The sequence below is a fragment of the Oncorhynchus tshawytscha genome, unplaced genomic scaffold (assembly GCF_018296145.1).
Source record: "Oncorhynchus tshawytscha isolate Ot180627B unplaced genomic scaffold, Otsh_v2.0 Un_scaffold_9189_pilon_pilon, whole genome shotgun sequence".
NCBI classification, from domain to species: domain Eukaryota; kingdom Metazoa; phylum Chordata; class Actinopteri; order Salmoniformes; family Salmonidae; genus Oncorhynchus; species Oncorhynchus tshawytscha.
Genome location: NW_024609190.1, coordinates 77,892 through 100,554, shown reverse-complemented (window position 1 = coordinate 100,554; position 22,663 = coordinate 77,892). Strand labels below are relative to the sequence as shown.

The 22,663-nt window shown below is 48.1% G+C and overlaps 1 protein-coding gene across 1 annotated transcript in view; it reads right to left on the bottom strand.

The window, feature by feature from the left end:
• LOC112236361 (CCR4-NOT transcription complex subunit 4-like) overlaps window positions 1-19,087 on the bottom strand; it is a gene marked incomplete at its 3' end in the record, with an annotated part of 31,304 nt that extends 12,217 nt beyond the window's left edge. The window contains 3 exon segments of the mRNA XM_042314439.1: window positions 3,275-3,472; window positions 7,401-7,613; window positions 18,872-19,087. Of these exon segments, the coding sequence (XP_042170373.1) occupies window positions 3,275-3,472; window positions 7,401-7,550 (348 nt within the window).
• Between the last annotated feature and the right edge of the window lie 3,576 nt (window positions 19,088-22,663).

The window sequence follows — 22,663 nt, the reverse complement described above, 5'->3', positions numbered from 1 at the left end:
GCCTATTGAAATTGAACTTCAGTTCATGAAAATAAATAGCTAGCCAGCTACTTAACCCTGTTGCCTGTCCTAGCTAGCTAACGATAACTACTGAAACAGATTGTCGTGTTGAGATGTTTTGGGGAAGAACATCGTTCGCATCCATCAGTTAGCTAGCTTTTAAAAAATGACCAGCACTGTAGGTGCACTTGACAACTTTACCAGCATCATAGTATACTGTACGTATCGATGAATCGTTGTGACACATGAAATACGAGTGATCGTCTAATCAAGCGACCCAAACAGCGTTCCATAGAAATCCTGGTTGAGAATGAAACGACGGAACAAGTGAACAGCGAAACAGCACAATAAGTGAAAGAAACAGGTTGTGATGATGTTTTACTGGTAATGGGGACATATGGAAATGACAACAAAACAACGTTTTGGTCAGTGTGGTGTGTGTGTGTGTGTGTGTGTGTGTGTGTGTGTGTGTGTGTGTGTGTGTGTGTGTGTGTGTGTGTGTGTGTGTGTGTGTGTGTGTGTGTGTGTGTGTGTGTGTGTGTCAGTGTGGTGTGTGTGTAAGCCTTTATTTAACTAGGCAAGTCAGTTATGATCCGTAGTGAGGTTTCTGATCTGTAGTGAGGAGGTTTCTGATCTGTTATGTTGGTGGTTTCTGTGGAAGGAGTCCAGGGTAGTGAGAGGGGTAAAAGAGGGAAGTGGTTGGTTGTTTCTGTGGCCCGAGCCGCTGGGCGACGATAGTTTTGACATTCTGGTCACTCTCCGTCCACTTCGACCAGAGCTCAAGACATCTCTTTGCAGCCTTTGTTTGACCAATGCTCCCTCCCTCCCTCCTCTCCCTCGCCCTTAAAGACTGAGTGAAACCATTGGCAGTAGCAGCTGTGTGATAATCAAACACCACTATATCAGGCCAGACAGAAACAACGAGGACAGACATGGGGAAAATGTTGCTGGTCGTGTGCGTACAAACAGCAGAGTGCACGTGAGCAGACGGGGTTAAACCGTGAAAGGATATGACATCAGAAAGGTGTTGTCATGTCCACTTCCAATTCCAACAGCATCGTAAACTCAGTATCTTCCTGACACTTCATGTCCAATTCCAACAGCATCGTAAACTCAGTATCTTCCTGACACTTCATGTCCAATTCCAACAGCATCGTAAACTCAGTATCTTCCTGACACTTCATGTCCAATTCCAACAGCATTGTAAACTCAGTATCTTCCTGACACTTCATGTCCAATTCCAACAGCATCGTAAACTCAGTATCTTCCTGACACTTCATGTCCAATTCCAACAGCATTGTAAACTCAGTATCTTCCTGACACTTCATGTCCAATTCCAACAGCATTGTAAACTCAGTATCTTCCTGACACTTCATGTCCAATTCCAACAGCATCGTAAACTCAGTATCTTCCTGACACTTCATGTCCAATTCCAACAGCATTGTAAACTCAGTATCTTCCTGACACTTCATAGACACATCATTTTTTTTTCTGTGAACTGATGAATATTGGTGTCCCGTCTATTTGTGTGGAGGGTTGTTGCTATGACGATCATCCGTGACCACGTCAGAACACGCCGTTGTTGTTATTCTGTACTTATGTTGTTGTTGTTGTTGTGAGGGAAATTAGCAAACAGAAAGGCTGATGCCTAGAAGCCAAATAGACCAAATAGCACACCAGATTCCAGACAAACCAGATTCCAGACAAACCAGATTCCAGACAAACCAGATTCCAGACAAACCAGATTCCAGACAAACCAGATTCCAGACAAACCGGCTATTTTTCCCCCTAGAGATTGTAGACAAGGTCTTTTATTCTAGTGTTGTTGGGTTCACCAAAACCCTTCTGTTGTACATCTACACTACAGAGGAAACTGCTCCAGCTTTCTGCTAATGGAGCTTTTCACAACACTGAATAAATCACCAACTAGTGTGATTCTACATGAGGTTTAGTGATGAAATATTCCTGGGTCATTTATACCCCCTGTGGGGATACAAAGCATATTACCCACAAGCCTTACTTTAAATCAAATTGGATTTTCCACATGCGCTGAATACAACCTTACACTGAAATGCTTACTTACGAGTCCCGAACCAACAATGCAGTTTTAAAAAATACAGATAAGAATAAGAAATAAATGTAACAAGTCATTAAAGAGCAGCAGTAAAATAACAATTGGGAGACTATAAAGAGGGGGGCACCGATACAGAGTCAATGTGCCGGAGCACCGGTTAGTTGAGGTAGTATGTACATGTAGGTAGAGATATTAAAGTGACTCTGCATAGATGACAACAGAGAGTAGCAGCGGTGTAAAGAGGGGGGGCAGGGATGTCAATAGTCTGGGTAGTCATTTAATTACTTTCCATTATAAACTAGCTTTGCCCTATAATCTCATCCTCTGCATATTATATCACACTCCACTGCCTCCAGAGTTACCATCAGAGCTGACTGAGTCAACCTCTCCCTCTCTCTCTCCCTCCCTCTCCCCCTCCCTCTCTCCTTCCCCCTCTCTCTCTCTCTCCCTCTTTCTCTCTCCCTCCTTCCCCCTCCCTCCCTCCTTCCCCCTCCCTCCCTCCCTCCCTCCTCCTCCTCCTCTCTCCCTCCCTCCTTCTCCCTCCCTCTCCTTCCCCCTCCCTCCCTCCTTCCCCCTCTCTCCTTCCCCCTCCCTCCCTCCCTCTCCCCCTCCCTCCCTCCTCTCCCTCTCTCTCTCCCCTCTCTCTCTCTCCCTCCTTCCCCTCCCTCCCCTCCCCTCCCTCCCTCCCTCCTCCTCCTCCTCTCCCTCCCTCCCTCCTCCCCCCCTCCCATCCTCTTTCTCTCCCTCCCCCTCCCTCCCTCCCTCCCTCTCCCCCTCCCCCTCCCTCTCTCCTTCCCCCTCTCTCTCCCTCTCTCTCTCTCCCTCTTTCTCCTCCCTCCTTCCCCCTCCCTCCCTCCTCCCTCCTCCTCCTCTCCCCTCCCTCCCTCCTTCCCCCTCCCATCCTCTTTCTCTCCCTCCCTCCCTCTTTCTCTCCCTCCCTCCCCCCCCCTCCCTCCCCCCCTCCCTCCCTCTCTCTCTCTCTCCCTCTTTCTCTCCCTCCTCCTCTCTCCCTCCTTCCCTCCTTCCCTCTCCATCCCTCCCTCCATCCCTCTCCCTCCCTCCCATTTAGTGAATTTACAGGAAGCAGGGAAGGAAGTGAAGGATAATCTCACAGCGGTCATTGATGACGACGATAATGAACAAATAGTTGTTTTTAGGAGTGTTATTCTCAGATCTCCGGGTGTGTGTCTGTGTTCCTACCTCGGGGTCGGCCAGTCTCTGTGACAGTCCCACTAGAAACACCAGGTTTCTCTGCACCACCCTGACGCTGGCCAGGTGCTTCCTGTTTTCTGTCGTCTTCTGTTTCTTCTCCACCTGTTTGGCCTTCTTCTCATTCTTTATCCTCTGCAGCTCCTCCGCTGACAGGGGGTTGTAGACCGCTGGGTTCTCTGGGTAAGGCTGTTACAGAGACAGGAGAGAGAGGGGTTTGTACAGAACTGAGGCCTCTGGGTAAGGCTGTTACAGAGACAGGAGAGAGAGGGGGTTTGTACAGAACTGAGGCCTCTGGGTAAGGCTGTTACAGAGACAGGAGAGAGAGGGGTTTGTACAGAACTGAGGCCTCTGGGTAAGGCTGTTACAGAGACAGGAGAGAGAGAGGGGGTTTGTAGACCGCTGGGTTCTCTGGGTAAGGCTGTTACAGAGACAGGAGAGAGAGGCCTCTGGGTAAGGCTGTTACAGAGACAGGAGAGAGAGAGGCCTCTGGGTTGTTAGAGACAGGAGAGAGGGAGGGGGTTTGTAGACCGCTGGGTTCTCTGGTTAAGGCTGTTACAGAGACAGGAGAGAGAGGGGTTTGTACAGAACTGAGGCCTCTGGGTAAGGCTGGTACAGAGACAGGAGAGAGAGGGGTGTGTTAGATAAAAGGACAGGGATTTGTACACCTCTGTAAAGCTGTAGGCAGAGAGGCAGCACGTTACACCGCACCCGAACTTTCCCAAGATTCCCCGGTTTCCTGTTGTTCCCAGAGCAGGCTATTCCCCAGTTTCCTGTTGTTCCCAGAGCAGGCTATTCCCCAGTTTCCTGTTGTTCCCAGAGCAGGCTATTCCCCAGTTTCCTGTTGTTCCCAGAGCAGGCTACTCCCCAGTTTCCTGTTGTTCCCAGAGCAGGCTACTCCCCAGTTTCCTGTTGTTCCCAGAGCAGGCTATTCCCCAGTTTCCTGTTGTTCCCAGAGCAGGCTACTCCCCAGTTTCCTGTTGTTCCCAGAGCAGGCTATTCCCCAGTTTCCTGTTGTTCCCAGAGGCTATTCCCCAGGCTGTTCCCAGAGCAGGCTACTCCCCAGTTTCCTGTTGTTCCCAGAGCAGGCTACTCCCCAGTTTCCTGTTGTTCCCAGAGCAGGCTACTCCCTGACATCGCCTTTTTTTTACGATTGTTTTATGTCGGATGCTACATTTTTGGCCAGTTGCAATTGTAAGTAGGCTTGATTTTAAAAAATACATTTTTATTTTAACCATATCTTTTTCTATTGTGAAAGATGCTGTGAAGCCTCATAGCCAGTTAAGTTCTTTGAAAAATACCTGATAAAACAAGGTAGCTATAATTTTCAGCACCAGGCACTGTCCACCTATTGATTGCGCTGCGGTTGCAGAGTTCACGTTTCAGCACCACTGAAACGGTCCGCTGGTCTGTTTAATATCCGGACCGTCTCCTGTATTCTCTCTCCTCACAAAGTTAAAATGGGTAGGATATGGGGTAGGGATTAGACTAGAGTAGGGTTTAGGGTAGGGGTTAGACTAGGGTAGGGTTTAGGGTAGGGGTTAGACTTGGGTAAGGTTTAGGGTAAGAAAGAATATGGGGTAGGGTGTTAGACTAGGGTTTAGGGTAGGATATGGGGTAGGGGTTAGACTAGGGTAGGATATGGGGTAGGGTAAAACTAGGGCAGGATACGGGGTAGGGGAAATAGGGCAGGGTTTAGGGTAGGATATGAGGTAGGGTTTATACTAGGGTAGGGTTTAGGGTAGGATATGGGGTAGGGTTTAGACTAGGGAAGGGTTTAGGGTAGGATATGGGGTAGGGGTAGACTAGGGTAGTGTTTAGGGTAGGATATATGGGGTAGGGGGGGACTAGGGCACAGTTTAGGGTAGGATATGAGGTAGGGGTTAGACTAGGGTAGTGTTTAGGGTAGTATATGGAGTAGGGGGTAGACTAGGGCAGAATATGGGGTAGGGATAAGACTAGGGCAGGGTTTAGGGTAGGATATGTGGTTGGGGGTAAGACTAGGGCAGGGTTTAGGGTAGGATATGAGGTTGGGGTTAGACTAGGGCAGGGTTTAGGGTAGGCAATGGGGTAGAGGTTAGACTAGGGTAGGATGTAGGGTAGGATATGAGGTAGGGGCTGGACTAGGGTAGGGTTTAGGGTAGGATATGGGGTAGGGGTTAGACTAGGGTAGGGTTTAGGGTAGGATATGGAGTAGGGATAGACTAGGGCAGGGTTTAGGGTAGGATATGGGGTAGGGGTAGACTAGGGCAGGGTTTAGGGTAGAATATGGGGTAGGGGTTAGACTAGGGTTTAGGGTAGGATATGGGGTAGGGGTTAGACTAGGGCAGGGTAGGATATGGGGTAGGGGTTAGACTAGGGCAGGGTTTAGGGTAGGATATGGAGTAGGGGTTAGACTAGGGCAGGGTTGGATATGGGGTAGGGATTAGACTAGGGTAGGGTTTAGGGTAAAATATGGAGTAGGGGTTAGACTAGGGCAGGGTTGGTTATGGGGTAGGGGTAGACTAGGGTAGGGTTTAGGGTAGGATATGGGGTAGGGGTTAGACTAGGCAGGGTTTAGGGTAGGATATGGGGTAGGGGTCAGACTAGAGAGGGGTAGGATATGGGGGGTAGGGGTTAGACTAGGGCAGGGTAGGATATGGAGTAGGGGTTAGACTAGGGCAGGGTTGGATATGGGGTAGGGATTAGACTAGGGTAGGGTTTAGGGTAAGATATGGAGTAGGGGTTAGACTAGGGCAGGGTAGAATATGGAGTAGGGGTTAGACTAGGGCAGGGTAGGATATGAGTAGGGTTTAGGGTAGGATATGGAGTAGGGGTTAGACTAGGGCAGGGTATTAGGGTAGGATATGGGGTAGGGATTAGACTAGTGCAGGGTAGGATATGGGGTAGGGATTAGACTAGGGTAGGGTTTAGGGTAGGATATGGGGTAGAGGTTAGACTAAGGCAGGGTTTAGGGTAGAATATGGAGTAGGGGTTAGACTAGGGCAGGGTAGGATATGGGGTAGGGGTAGACTAGGGACAGGGTTTAGGGTCGGATATGGAGTAGGGGTTAGACTAGGGCAGGGTTTAGGGTAGGATATGGGGTAGGGTTTAGACTAGGGCAGGGTTTAGGGTAGGATATGGGGTAGGGGTTAGACTAGGGTTTAGGGTAGGATATGGGGTAGGGATTAGACTAGGGCAGGGTAGGATATGGGGTAGGGGTTAGACTAGGGCAGGGTTTAGGGTAGGATATGGAGTAGGGGTTAGACTAGGGCAGGGTTTAGGGGGTAGGATATGGGGTAGGGTTTAGGGTAGGGTAGGGTTTAGGGTAGGATATGGGTAGGGGTTAGACTAGGGCAGGGTAGGATAGGGGTAGGGGTTAGACTAGGGCAGGGTAGGATATGGGGTAGGGTTTAGACTAGGGCAGGGTTTAGGGTAGGATATGGAGGTAGGGGTTAGACTAGGGCAGGGTTTAGGGTAGGATATGGGGTAGGGGTTAGACTAGGGGTTTAGGGTAGGATATGGGGTAGGGGTTAGACTAGGGTAGGGTAGGATAGGGTAGGGGTTAGACTAGGGCAGGGGGATATGGGGTAGGGTTTAGGGGCAGGGTTTAGGGTAGGATATGGAGTAGGGGTTAGACTAGGCAGGGTTTAGGGTAGAATATGGAGTAGGGATTAGACTAGGGCAGGGTAGGATATGGGGTAGGGGTAGACTAGGGCAGGGTTTAGGGTAGGATATGGAGTAGGGGTTAGACTAGGGCAGGGTTTAGGGTAGGATATGGAGTAGGGGGGTTAGACTAGGGCAGGGTTTAGGGTAGGATATGGGGTAGGGGTAGACTAGGGCAGGGTTTAGGGTAGGATATGGGGTAGGGGAGACTAGGGCAGGGTTTAGGGTAGGATATGGAGTAAACTAGGTAGGGTTTAGGGCAGGGTTTAGGGTAGGATATGGGGTAGGGTAGGGTTAGACCAGGGTAGGGTTTAGGGTAGGATATGGGGTAGGGTTAGACTAGGGCAGGGTTTAGGGTAGGATATGGGGTAGGGTAGGGTTAGACCAGGGTAGGGTTTAGGGTAGGATATGGGGTAGGGTTAGACTAGGGCAGGGGTTATGGTAGGATATGGAGTAGACTAGGGTAGCCTACCTTTCTGCAGGCGGGGCAGAGGCCGTTCTCGTCTGTGCGGATGCGGTGCCAGCAGAAGCGACAGATCTGGTAGCCGCAGGTGCAAGGGAAGAAGTTGGCATCGTCTGTCTCCAGCGGCTCCAAACACAGCGGACACTCCATAGGATCCATATCCTTCACCTCTGCAGGATATCCAAGGCGACGAGCAGAGAGAGACACGTGGCAGAGGGCAGGCTGGAAAGAGACGGCGGGGGGGAAATTACAACACTGAACAGATAGTCCCACCAGTGGACAAAGAGTGTTGAATTGGAAACAGGAAATGAGCTTTGAAAGTGTGTTGAATTGGAAACAGGAAATGAGCTTTGAAAGTGTGTTGAATTGGAAACAGGAAATGAGCTTTGAAAGTGTGTTGAATTGGAAACAGGAAATGAGCTTTGAAAGTGTGTTGAATTGGAAACAGGAAATGAGCTTTGAAAGTGTGTTGAATTGGAAACAGGAAATGAGCTTTGAAAGTGTGTTGAATTGGAAACAGGAAATGAGCTTTGAAAGTGTGTTGAATTGGAAACAGGAAATGAGCTTTGAAAGTGTGTTGAATTGGAAACAGGAAATGAGCTTTGAAAGTGTGTTGAATTGGAAACAGGAAATGAGCTTTGAAAGTGTGTTGAATTGGAAACAGGAAATGAGCTTTGAAAGTGTGTTGAATTGGAAACAGGAAATGAGCTTTGAAAGTGTGTTGAATTGCAGGAAATGAGCTTTGAAAGGGTCACATTTTCTTTCCGCCAAACAAGAGGGATGTGAAGCAGTTTTGGGGGAAGCATTTGTCACGAGGTGGACATTCGTTACGATGTCGATAAACGATTACATCTATCCGAACCGTTGCCACCTAGGAAATTAGTGACCAGACCTTCTCAAATAGTATCTGGTTGAGTACCCCAGGTGTGCTGGTTGAGTACCCCTGGTGTGCTGGTTGAGTACCCCTGGTGTGAGTGTTAATAGTATCTGGTTGAGTACCCCTGGTGTGAGTGTTAATAGTGGCTGGTTGAGTACCCCTGGTGTGCTGGTTGAGTACCCCTGGTGTGAGTGTTAGTAGTATCTGGTTGAGTACCCCTGGTGTGAGTATTAATAGTGGCTGGTTGAGTACCCCTGGTGTGAGTATTAATAGTATCTGGTTGAGTACCCCTGGTGTGAGTGTTAGTAGTGGCTGGTTGAGTACCCCTGGTGTGAGTGTTAAGAGTATCTGGTTGAGTACCCCTGGTGTGAGTATTAATAGTGTCTGGTTGAGTACCCCTGGTGTGAGTGTTAGTAGTATCTGGTTGAGTACCCCTGGTGTGAGTGTTAGTAGTATCTGGTTGAGTACCCCTGGTGTGAGTGTTAGTAGTATCTGGTTGAGTACCCCTGGTGTGAGTATTAGTAGTATCTGGTTGAGTACCCCTGGTGTGAGTATTAGTAGTATCTGGTTGAGTACCCCAAGTGTTCTGGTTGAGTACCTCTGGTGTGAGTATTAGTAGTGCTGTACAGAGAACCAATGACCAACAAAAGCATACGGACTACACAGTTCTGTACAGAGAAACAATGATTGGCTTAAAAGGTCTCTGGTTGACCATGTGACCATGTGTCTGAGTGAGTCTCAACCAACCACTGAGAGAAAGAAAGGCTTTTATGTCCCAGCCGTGTGGCCTGTTTTCCACTCAGCTATTTCAGGAATTAAATTGATTTAGTGGTCTAGACCTCGTTAAAACTCTCATGTTCCTCTACCCAGAGAGAGATGAGAAGAGCCAATGGAGAGGTTGAAACACAGGCCTATGCTTTAAGTCTTAAGTGGACACTACACATAATGAGTTGCTGTTTCCGGTGTTAACCGGCTAAAGTCTTCCGGCGTGCTTTGGTTCGGTTGGCGCCGAGGACCTCATCTACGCCAACCGAACGAGCTCCATACTCCCTTAAAAAGACCTTCACTTGAAAAATGAGGGGGGGAAACGGCACTAGTACTGTTTGTCCATCTAGAGACGCCGTAGCCAGTATATTCTGACTATTCCTCAAAATAGTCCGAATTAAAATCTAAGAATCTAACTCAAGAAATTCTTTTACAAAATTTTTAAAAATTAAAAACAATCGGTCAATAATTTTGACGTGGAGAACATAGTCGTCCAATTTTATATCCAACACTAAATATGTGCATTATTTCTCAAGTCAAAAAAAGTTGCAAGGCGGTGATTCCTCGATGAACCAAACTTCTCTTTGACTTGGTCTTGCAGAGAGAAAGAGAGAAAAAATGTCTTGTGCACAAACAGCCAAAAGAACCCTTGTCAAAGACCAAAAACCACCATAAAATGTCCTAATACATGAAGGAACAGTTCTGAACTGTTTCAGATGGGAAGACAAGAAGATATAAACTAACCAGAGACTCGTGAGGGTAATAACGGCAGCCTAATTAAAAACTGCCGTCAACAACATACCCAAAACGCTACACCCGTACTCATCAACATTCTCTGCAAAGCCAACAGATGTCACATGACGAGGATGTCGACTGACGTCTGAAGAGTTGAGACATTTATAAACTGATAGAGCAGACATCTGGTGTGACGTGAGGAGTGTTGTATGTGTCAGGGAAGGTGTGATTCATAAGAACTATGAGCATACAGACGACAGGTACAGTGCCTTGGGAAAGTATTCAAACCCCTTCCCTGTTTCCACCTTTGGTTACGTTACAGCCTTGTTCTAAAATGGATTGAATCATTTGTCCCTCAGTCTAAACACAATATCCCCATAATGACATCACAATACCCCACAATGACATCACAACACCCCACAATGACATCACAACACCCCACAATGACATCACAACACCCCACAATGACAAAGCCAAAACAGGTTTTTAGAAATGTTAGCATAAGTATTCAGACCCTTTGCTATGAGACGCGAAAATGATCTCGTATGCATTCCGGTTTTCCATTGATCATCCTTGAGATATATTCTGCAACTTGATTGGAGTCCACCTGTGGTAAATTCAATTGATTGGACATGATTTGGAAAGGCACACGCCTGTCGATATAAGGACCCACAGTTGACAGTGCATGTCAGAGCAAAAATCAAGCCATGAGGTTGAAAGATTTGCGTGTAGAGCTCCGAGACAGGATTATTTTGAGGCACAGATCTGGGGAAGGGTACCAAAAATGTCTGCATCATTGAAGATCTCCAAGAACACAGTGGCCTCCATCAACCTAAAATGGAAGAAGTTTGGATTCAACTAGGCTCTTCCTAGGGCTGGCCGCCCGGCCAAACTGAGCAATCAGGGGAGAAGGGCTATGGTCTGGGAGGTAACAATGAACCCGATGGTCACTCTGACAGAGCTCCAGCGTTCCTCTGTGGAGATGGGAGAACCTTCCAGAAGGATAACCACCTCTGCAGCACTCCACCAATCAGGCATTTATGGTAGAGTGGACAGATGGAAGCCACTCCTCAGTAAAAAGGCACATGACAGCCAGCTTGGAGTTTGCCAAAAGGCACCTAAAGAACTCAGACCATGAGAAACAAGATTCTCTGGTCTGATGAAACCAAGATTGAACTCTTTGGCCTGAATATCAAGTGTCATGTCTGGATGAAACCTGGCACCATCCCTACGGTGAAGCATGGTGGTGGCAGCATCATGCTGTATGGATATTTTTCAGCTGCAGGGACTGGGAGACAAGTCAGGACAGGGGGAAAGATGAACGGAGCAAAGTACAGAGAGATCCCTTGATGAAAACCTGCTCCAGAGCGCTCAGGACCTCAAACTGGGGCGGAGGTTCACCTTCCAACAGGACAACGACCCGAAGCACATAGCAAAGACAACGCATGAGTGGCTTCAGGACAAGTCTCAATGTCCTCGAGTGGCCCAGCCAGAGCCCGGACTTGAACCTGATTGAACATCTCTGGAGAAACCTGAAAATAGCTGTCAGAGCTTGAGAGGATCTGCACAGAACAATGGGAGAAACTTCCAGAATAGGTGTGTCAGCCTTGTAGCGTCATACCCAAGAAGACTCGAGGATGTAATTGCTGCCAAAGGTGCTTCAACAAAGTACTGAGTAAAGGGTCTGAATACTTGTGTAAATATGATCTGTATTTTTTTTTCATAGATATATACATTTGCTAAATAACAGTTTTTGCTTTGTCATTATGGGGTATTGTGTGTAGATCGACGAGGGGAAAAGACACGTTCATCCATTTTTAGAAAAAGGCTGTAACGTAATAAAATGTGGAAAAAAAGTCAAGGGGTCTGAATACTTTCCGAATGCCAAGTCACACAGGGACACTGACACACACAAAGAAATGGGGAGAGGAAGAAAGAATCTCTCTCTCACACCCACCCACACACACGGAAGGATATAATGAGACCGGCTGAGTCAGAGACACACTGGAAGACTCCCCCAGAGAGGATCATGGGTAAATAACAACTCATCAAGCTCTCATCAGGATGTCTCATCAGAAAGAGAGAGAGACACACAGCATGCCTGTCTGTAAGAAAAAGCTCTGAATGGATGTGCAGGACAATAACAAGGGCCTTTTACAATCCATCCCCAGACATCTGTCTTTTTAATTGGGAAAGGATCCCCTACTTCTAAAGTGATTTACTCTAACAGTAAGCAATACAACACATACACTACATGACCAACGGTATGAGGACACCTGCTCGTCCAACATCTCATTCCAAAATCATGACCATTAATACGGAGTTGGCCCCGCCCCTTTGCTGCTACAACAGCCTCCACTCTTCTGGGAAGGCTTTCCACTAGATGTTGGAACATTGCTGCTATAACAGCCTCCACTCTTCTGGGAAGGCTTTCCACTAGATGTTGGAACATTGCTGCTGTAACAGCCTCCACTCTTCTGGGAAGGCTTTCCACTAGATGTTGGAACATTGCTGCTGTAACAGCCTCCACTCTTCTGGGAAGGCTTTCCACTAGATGTTGGAACATTGCTGCTGTAACAGCCTCCACTCTTCTGGGAAGGCTTTCCACTAGATGTTGGAACATTGCTGCTGTAACAGCCTCCACTCTTCTGGGAAGATGCTTTCCACTCTTCTGGGAAGACTGATGTGGAACATTGCTGCTATAACAGCCTCCACTCTTCTGGGAAACATGGCTGCTATAACAGGCTTTCCACTAGATGGGAAGGCTTTCCACTAGATGTTGGAACATTGCTGCTGTAACAGCCTCCACTCTTCTGGGAAGGCTTTCCACTAGATGTTGAACATTGCTGCTTAACAGCCTCCACTCTTCTGGGAAGGCTTTCCACTAGATGTTGGAACATGTTGGAACATTGCTGCTATAACAGCCTCCACTCTTCTGGGAAGGCTTTCCACTAGATGTTGGAACATTGCTGCAAGGGATGTTGGAACATTGCTTCCATTTCTGGGAAGGCTTTCCACTAGATGTTGGAACATTGCTGCTGTAACAGCCTCCACTCTTCTGGGAAGGCTTTCCACTAGATGTTGGAACATTGCTGTGGGGACTTGCTTCCATTCAGCCAGAAGAGCATTAGTGAGGTCAGGCACTGATGTTGGACGATTAGGGCTGGCTCGCAGTCGGTGATCCAATTCACCCCAAAGGTGTTCGATGGGGTTGAGGTCAGGGCTCTGTGCAGGCCAGTCAAGTTCTTCCACACTGAACTCGACAAACCATTTCTGTATGGACCTCGCTTTGAGCACGGGGGCATTGTCATGCTGAAACAGGAAAGGGCCTTCCCCAAACTGTCGCCACAAAGTTGGAAGCACAGAATTGTCTAGAATGTCATTGTACGCTGTAGCGTTAAGATTTTCCTTCACTGGAACTAAGGGGCCCGAACCACGAAAAACTCCACCAAACTTTACAGTTGGCACTATGCATTAAGCCGGTAGCGTTATCCTGGCATTCGCCAAACCCAGATTAGTCTGTCGGACTGCCTGATGTTGAAGCGGGATTCATCACTCCATAGAACTATGTGCTCGATGTTATACACTCGCTAGCAACGGCTGTGGCTGAATTAGCTGCATCCACTCATTTGATGGGGTGTCCACATACTTTTCTATATAAATTGTAGGCCTAAAGGGTAAATAACCAATTTCACTCCATGTTTCATGCTTAGAGATGCATTTTATTTTGTTACTTCCAGGGCAACATATTGGTTAGCAAAGCGTTCGCCGTTGTCTCCTCAAACTGTAAAATATCCTTTTTGTTTTACAAAACAATGGTCTCTTGAGGATGCTTTAGGCTGACACCTGGGCCTGCATGACTATCAACAAGAGTGCTGGTGCAAAGACCTGGTGACACTGACCAAGGTTCAACTCAGGCTGCATTCTGTTCTGGAGAGAATGTCTCGTCAGGCTGAGAGAGACACACACACACACACACACACACACACGGGGTAGAGGAAGGGGGAGTCTAAAAATACACTGTCCCATCCCCAGCCCGGAGAGAGGAGGAGGAGGAGGAGCCAGCTCCCATCCCCAGCCCGGAGAGAGGAGGAGGAGCCAGCTCCCATCCCCAGCACGGAGAGAGGAGGAGGAGGAGGAGCCAGCTCCCATCCCCAGCACGGAGAGGAGGAGGAGGAGGAGGAGCCAGCTCCCATCCCCAGCACGGAGAGAGGAGGTGGAGGAGGAGCCAGCTCCCATCCCCAGCACGGAGAGAGGAGGAGGAGGAGGAGCCAGCTCCCATCCCCAGCACGGAGAGAGGAGGAGGAGGAAGAGCCAGCTCCCATCCCCAGCACGGAGAGAGGAGGAGGAGGAAGAGCCAGCTCCCATCCCCAGCACGGAGAGAGGAGGAGGAGGAGGAGCCAGCTCCCATCCCCAGCACGGAGAGAGGAGGAGGAGCCAGCTCCCATCCCCAGCACGGAGAGAGGAGGAGGAGGAGGAGCCAGCTCCCATCCCCAGCACGGAGAGGAGGAGGAGCCAGCTCCCATCCCCAGCACGGAGCCAGCTCCCATCCCCAGCACGGAGAGAGGAGGAGGAGCCAGCTCCCATCCCCAGCACGGAGAGAGGAGGAGGAGCCAGCTCCCATCCCCAGCACGGAGAGAGGAGGAGGAGGAGCCAGCTCCCATCCCCAGCACGGAGAGAGGAGGAGGAGCCAGCTCCCATCCCCAGCACGGAGAGAGGAGGAGGAGGAGCCAGCTCCCATCCCCAGCACGGAGAGAGGAGGAGGAGGAGGAGCCAGCTCCCATCCCCAGCACGGAGAGAGGAGGAGGAGGAGGAGCCAGCTCCCATCCCCAGCACGGAGAGAGGAGGAGCCAGCTCCCATCCCCAGCACGGAGAGAGGGGGAGCCAGCTCCCATCCCCAGCACAGAGAGAGGAGGAGGAGGAGCCAGCTCCCTGGTCCTCTCTTTAAAGGGAAGTGGTGAAGGGAAACATGGTGCTCTTTCAAATCAAATGTATTTATATAGCCCTTCTTACATCCCTCCCCTTCTTCTCCTGCCTGCTCTACATGTAAGGCAATCAGCCTTTCCTGGGGTCGACCCCGTCATGCAGCCCAAATAGAGCCCTATTCCCTATATAGTGCACTACTATAGACCCAGAGCCCTATTCCCGATATAGTGCACTACTATAGACCCAGAGCCTTATTCCCTATATAGTGCACTACTTTAGACCCAGAGCCTTATTCCCTATATAGTGCACTACTATAGACCCAGAGCCCTATTCCCTATATAGTGCACTACTTTAGACCAGAGCCCTATTCCCTATATAGTGCACTACTATAGACCAGAGCCCTATTCCCTATGTAGTGCACTACTTTAGACCAGAGCCCTATTCCCTATATAGTGCACTACTATAGACCAGAGCCCTGTGAACCCTGGTGATAAAGTAGTGCACTATAAAGAGAGTAGGGTGCCATTTGGGGGACAACCCCACTGGACACAGGCCAGAGGTGGGGTATCCGAGTGGGCCCTACCCTGATTGGATGGGTGATAGCCCTGCAGAGTGGAGCTGGTCTGACTCACGCTCCTGCACGTGTCCAGTATGAAATTAGAAAACAGCCACGGGTGCATTTGACATTTTATCCTCCCAGTTAAGTTACTGTACAGCGTTGAGACTCGGGCTGTGGTTTCCCAGGATGCCGTCACGGTAAGATCTGTCTGTCTGGCTACGGAGGGAAGCACCACTGTGGTCGTTCCCACCAGCGGGCGTAGAGTGATGTCTGCACCATATACTCTCACTAGTGGGGTCCCCCAGGGCTCGGTTCTAGGCCCTCTCCTCTTCTCTCTATAGACCAAGTCACTGCTCCTCTCATGGTCTCTCCAATCATTGCTATGCATTGACAATCAACTACTCTTCCACATTTACTCAATATTATTTATTTATTTTAATTATTTCTCTCAAAACCTTTTGTATGTTGTCCAATAGAATAATCTGTACTCTTTACTTATGTGCCCCCCAAAAAAATAGAAAAATATTTTAGGTACCCCACTGCAGTTTCCCTGCGACAACACTAGGGGTCGCCACCCCACCTTTGAATACCACTGCTCTATAACATCAGTAGAGTGACATACCACTGCTCTATAACATCAGCAGAGTGACATACCACTACTCTATAACATCAGCAGAGTGACATACCACTGCTCTATAACATCAGTAGAGTGACATACCACTGCTCTATAACATCAGTAGTGACATACCACTGCTCTATAACATCAGTAGAGTGACATACCACTGCTCTATAACATCAGTAGTGACATACCACTGCTCTATAACATCAGTAGAGTGACATACCACTGCTCTATAACATCAGCAGAGTGACATACCACTGCTCTATAACATCAGTAGTGACATACCACTGCTCTATAACATCAGTAGTGACATACCACTGCTCTATAACATCAGTAGAGTGACATACCACTGCTCTATAACATCAGCAGAGTGACATACCACTGCTCTATAACATCAGCAGAGTGACATACCACTGCTCTATAACATCAGCAGAGTGACATACCACTGCTCTATAACATCAGTAGAGTGACATACCACTGCTCTATAACATCAGCAGAGTGACATACCACTGCTCTATAATATCAGACCTTTCCTCACACAGGAAGTGGCGCAGGTCCTAACCCAGGCAGGTCCTAACCCTAACCCAGGTTGTCTGGGCTCCCCGATGAGCCATCAAACCCCTTATCCACAAATGTTATTATTTTACCTTTATTTAACTAGGCAAGTCAGTTAAGAACAAATTCTTATTTTCAACGACAGCCTAGGAACAGTGGGGTTAACTGCCTTGGAACAGTGGGTTAACTGCCTTGTTCAGGGACAGAACAACAGATTTTTACCTTGTCAGCTCAGGGATTTGATCCAGCAACATTTCAGTTACTGGCCCAACGCTCGAACCACTAGGCTACCTGCCACCCAACAATGAATGACACAGGCCGCCTGGTCGTTCAACCTTCCTAAATCCTCCCATGTCACCTCGCTCCTCTGCACACTCCACTGGCTTCCAGTCGAAGCTCGCATCATCTTCAACACCATGGTGTTTACCTACGGAGGAGCAAGAGGAACTACCCCTCCCTACCTTCAGGCTATGATCAAACCCTACACCCCAACCCGAGCACTCCGTTCCTGCCACAGCACTCCGTCCTGCCACGCCTGGTCTCTTGGGCCTCCCAACTAGGGCAGGGAAATATGGCCTAAAAATCATATCTTGCTTTTTTCAAATTTATGGGTGATTCACAAATATATATAAACACGCACCAGCTTGGTTCACAAGTTTCTAAACCATCTTTGGTATAGTTTCACCATAATATTTACATTGAGGAAGTATGATCATAATCATTATATTTCCTGTAGTACCGTTCGCCTCCATTGGTCTGTTCTGGACTTAAGACTGCGAAGAAACTTCTGGTGGCATGTCTTGTGGGGGTATGCATGTCCGAGCTGTGTGCTCTTTGTTTAAAAACAGACAGCTCGGTGCTTTCAACCTCTCACTAATACAAGTAGTGATGAAGTCAATCTCTCCTCTACTTTGAGCCAGGAGAGATTGGCATGCATATTATTAATGTTTGCTCTCTGTCTACATCCGAGGGCCAGTCGTGCTGCCCTGTTCTGAGCTAATTGCAATTTTCCAAGGCCCTGGAGGATTAGGGCCTTGGAAAAACCGCCATGCGGTTTTGTGGATGGAATCCAAACATTAAAACAGAATTGAACAATATTCAGTATAGTTTATCATAAGACATGAACAGAATGCTTCAGTGATTCGTATTTCCTGCAACTTTCTGAACAGGCAATGAGATCCCCTGTGTGTATGTGCCGGTCTACCACTTTGTGTAGACGTTAGCAAAGATGCTAATAAAAACAGTCTTCTGGTAGATGGCAAGGCTTACACAAAAACTTTCTCAATTAAATGTTAACTACAAAGTTGCCATTTGCCTACATGGCAGAATGATATCTTGATTATTTACAAACTCTACCATCATGTGCACTACAAAAACACTGCTAAACAACAGCCTCTGTAACTGTTTTAAAGTCACCATTGGCCTCATGGTGAATCTCTGAGCGGTTTCCTTCCTCTCCGGCAACTTAGTTAGAAAGGACGCCTGTATCTTTGTAGTGACTGGGTGTATTGATACACCATCCAGAGTGTAATTAATACATTCACTATGCTCAAAGGGATATTCAATGTATTTTTTTCTTCCCCATCTAACAAGCTCCCTGGTCTTTGTGGTTGAATCTGTGTTTGAAAAACACATAATTGTATGTGTGGGGTACAGAGATGAGGTAGTCATTCAGAAATCATGTTAAACACTATTGTACACAGTGAGTCCATGCAACTTGTGACTCAACTCAATACCATTCTAACACATCTGTAAAGACTGGTAAAAAAAATATATAATTCCACTTTGACATTACTATACGGGGTATTGTGTGTAGGCCAGTAACAAACTAAATCTAAATGTTATGGATTTTAAATTCTGGGTGTAAACAACAAAATGTGATAAAACTGAAGTGGTGTGAAAACTTTAAGGGGACTGACTGTATTTGACAGATGCTTTACACTTTTAAATAAGCCGGTCAAGTGACGCGAATGTAGCTAGCAAATCTCTGTAGGCTAGCTAGCTAACCAGACAAACCAACAATAATAAATACAACTGAACACTAATGCCATTCTAAAATACTATTTTCATATTATAAACAAAAAACACTACACTACTTTTAGACGTATAAAACAGGTTTTCAAACGAGAAAGAAGTGTCAGGTTTGCTATCTGTTAGCTAGCTAGGTTTAGCATTAGCAAAGAACAGGAAAACCGTTCAAAAATGACCGTGCGGCCTACCTCTTCCCGGCAAAGCCTGGGACTTTCCTACTCAGATTGGCCCCCAAGACCTGCAAGCATTTTGGGGGAACCTTTTGACTTTTCCCACTGCCCTTGTAACATTAACTTCGAAGACAGGGGTAGGAATATTTGTGAATGATGAGTTTGTACTCCATCCCGATTTACTTTTGTAATCATTGCAAGCTATCTGGCGCTAGTTTTCAGGCGAGAGTTTGAGTTACTCACCCTGTCTATTTTTTGCTGGGATTTCTCTCCAGGGGATATCCAGACCAAACTAGGGCAGGGATTGATAATATTTCTGAGCTTGCAACTGTATTTCAGTCAGCGTTAATATTCAATTCTAGTTGTCCCTCTTGAGAAAACGCCTTGCTTTTTCTCTTTCAGCCTCTGTGTAATGATAGCGGTACCTTCTCTTCTTCTTCGTTTTGGTCTGACAGACTAGAGGCTTTGTTAAGTATTACTGCCTTTCACAGGTCGGAGTGTGAATTGCACGTTTTGTTCAAATCAAATCAAATTCTATCGGTCACATACACATATTTAGCAGATGTTATTGCAGGTGTAGCGAAATGATTGTGTTCCTAGCTCCAGCAGTGCAGTAGTATCCCCTTCACAAAAAAAACGATAAAAGGGAATGGGATTTTCTTTTTTATTGCACCACAATCTAACCACATGAGGCTGCTGAGGGGAGGATGGCTACTTCGGCTACTACTAGATCCTACAAAAGGATTACGGCCTGGGGGGCTGGATCCCCTTCTCTTATAACCCCATGTAGTTCTTCTGCACTAAAAGCTCTGACGCCCAATAAGTTATCTACTGCTGATACCAGATCAACCTTCTGCGATTTCCATTCCATCTGTGTGGTACAATTAATGACCATAGAAATAAAAACTCAAGAAATCATACCTTACTAAAACTCATTCTCACTGTCTCTCTCTCTCTCTCTCTCTCAGGCCTACTCACTGACGGGCTCCCAGGGGAATCACTCACCCTTGGGCTATCCTCTAGTCTCTTCACTGCCTCAGCATAGGAAACTTTCTTCCCCACTCGAAACTGGCAATCTCAACCTGTCTGTGTCTCACAGGGCACTTCGCATCCCCAGCTGCAGTTAACACACAGTGCTTTTTTTCTATACCAACTCTATCCCCACTTTACACTCCCTCTGACCATGCCCTCCTGCACATCTCCCTTTTACACAATGCTGCAACATGTCTGAATCCTTGGCACCTAAAGCACCGTAGCGGGTTCGTAACATGGGCCCTCACAGAATATCAAATAGAACCTAACCTGACCTTATCAGGTGGAAACTGTGTCAAAGCTAACAAAACAGACAGGGAATTGCCACCGGGGCTACATCTCATCAAACGGCGGGCGTCACAAATACCAGCAATATTATTTCTTTCCATTTGATCCACCCCACTGATCACTCCTTTGAGCCGCTCCCTGCTCCGGATTGCAAAGCACGACACAGGTTGAGCCCTGAGACGCGTGACAGAGAGCGCCTGCAGCCTCTGGGCAAAGGATGCAGAAAAACAATAAACACAATTACACTTTTCAAAACTTTGACAGATTTAACCGCTGCCAGTTTGTTTTTCAACCAGCTTGACACGACATACACCACACGGCCAAAAGTATGTGGACACCTGCTCGTACAACATCTCATTCAAAATCATGGGCATTAATATGAAGTTGGTCCCCCCTTTACTACTATAACAGCCTCCGTTCTTCTGGGAAGGCTTTCCACTAGATGTTGGAACATTGCTGCTATAACAGCCTCCACTCTTCTGGGAAGGCTTTCCACTAGATGTTGGAACATTGCTGCTGTAACAGCCTCCACTCTTCTGGGAAGGCTTTCCACTAGATGTTGGAACATTGCTGCTATAACAGCCTCCACTCTTCTGGGAAGGCTTTCCACTAGATGTTGGAACATTGCTGCTATAACAGCCTCCACTCTTCTGGGAAGGCTTTCCACTAGATGTTGGAACATTGCTGCTATAACAGCCTCCACTCTTCTGGGAAGGCTTTCCACTAGATGTTGGAACATTGCTGCCATAACAGCCTCCACTCTTCTGGGAAGGCTTTCCACTAGATGTTGGAACATTGCTGCTATAACAGCCTCCACTCTTCTGGGAAGGCTTTCCACTAGATGTTGGAACATTGCTGCTATAACAGCCTCCACTCTTCTGGGAAGGCTTTCCACTAGATGTTGGAACATTGCTGTGGGGGTACTTGCTTCCATTCAGCCACAAGAGCATTAGTGAGGTCGGGCACTGATGTTGGGCGATTAGGGCTGGCTCGCAGTCAGCGTTCTAATTCATCACGAAGGTGTTCGATTTGGTTGAGGTCAGGGCTCTGTGCAGGTCAGTCAAGTTCTTCCACACTGATCTCGACAAACCATTTCTGTATGGACCTCGCTTTGTGCACGGGGGCCTTGTCATCGTGAAACAGGAAAGGGCTTTCCCCATACTGTTGCCACAAAGTTGGAAGCACAGAATCGTCTAGAATGAAAATGTATGCTGTTGCGTTAAGATGTCCCTTCACTGGAACTACGGGGGCTAGCCCGAACCATGAAAAACAGCCCCAGACCATTTTTCCTGATCCACCAAACTTTACAGTTGACATTGGGGCAGGTAGCGTTCCAAAGCCAGATTCATCCGTCAGACTGCCAGATAGTGAAACGTGATCCATCACTCCAGAGAACACGTTTCCACGGCTCCAGAGTCCAATGGAAACGATCTTTACAACACTCCAGTCAATGCTTGGCATTGCGCATGGTGATCTTAGGCTTGTGTGCGGCTGCTCGGCCATGGAAACCACTTTTCATAAAGCTCCCAACGAATAGTTATTGCACTGGCGTTGCTTCTTACTCAGGAGAAGTTTCTCTGAACTCAGGAGAAGTTTCTCTGTACTCAGGAGAAGTTTCTCTGTACTCAGGAGAAGTTTCTCTGTACTCAGGAGATGTTTATTTATACTCAGGAGAAGTTTCTTTGTACTCAGGAGATGTTTCTCTGTACTCAGGAGACAAAGGTTTGTACTCAGGAGATGTTTCCTTGTACTCAGGAGACAAAGGTTTGTACTCAGGAGATGTTTCCTTGTACTCAGGAGACAAAGGTTTGTACTCAGGAGAAGTTTCTCTGTACTCAGGAGAAGTTTCTTTGTATTCAGGAGAAGTTTCTTTGTACTCAGGAGACAAAGGTTTGTAGTTAGCGCCTTTGTCGCGTCGTCTCACTTTCTCTACCGACTTCTCTCTTCTGCATTACCTTCTCACCACCATCTTAAATTGGAATGGAGAGGAGGGAAAATGGGCGGCCATTAACAACTCGCTGCTCCTCCTGCTGCTGCTCCTGCTGCTGCTCCTCCTGCTGCTGCTCCTGCTGCTGCTCCTTCTGCTGCTCCCCTCTCCTGCTCCTCCTGCTGCTGCTCCTCCTGCTGCTGCTCCTCTCCTGCTGCTGCTCCTGCTGCTGCTGCCTCCCTGCTGCTCCTGCTGCTGCTCCTCCTGCTGCTCCTGCTGCTGCTGCTCCTCCTGCTGCTGCTCCTCCTGCTGCTGCTCCTGCTGCATCTGCTGCTCCCTCTCTCCTGCTGCTCCTCTCCCGCTGCTCCTGCTGCTGCTCCTGCTGCTCCTGCTGCTGCCCTCTCCTGCTGCTCCTGCTGCTGCTCCCCTCTCCTGCTGCTCCTGCTGCTGCCCTCCTGCTGCTGCTCCCCTCTCCTGCTGCTCCTGCTGCTGCCCCTGCTGCTGCTCCCTCTCCTGCTGCTCCCCTCTCCTGCTGCTCCTGCTGCTGCTCCTCCTGCTGCTCCCCTCTCCTGCTGCTCCTGCTGCTGCTGCTCTGCTGCTCCCCTCTCCTGCTGCTCCCCTCTCCTGCTGCTCCTGCTGCTGCTGCTCCTGCTGCTGCTCCCTCTGCCTGCTGCTCCCCTCTCCTGCTGCTCCTGCTGCCCCTCTCCTGCTGCTCCCTGCTCTCCTGCTGCTCCTGCTGCTGCTCCTCCTGCTGCTCCCCCTGCTGCTGCTCCTGCTGCATCTGCTGC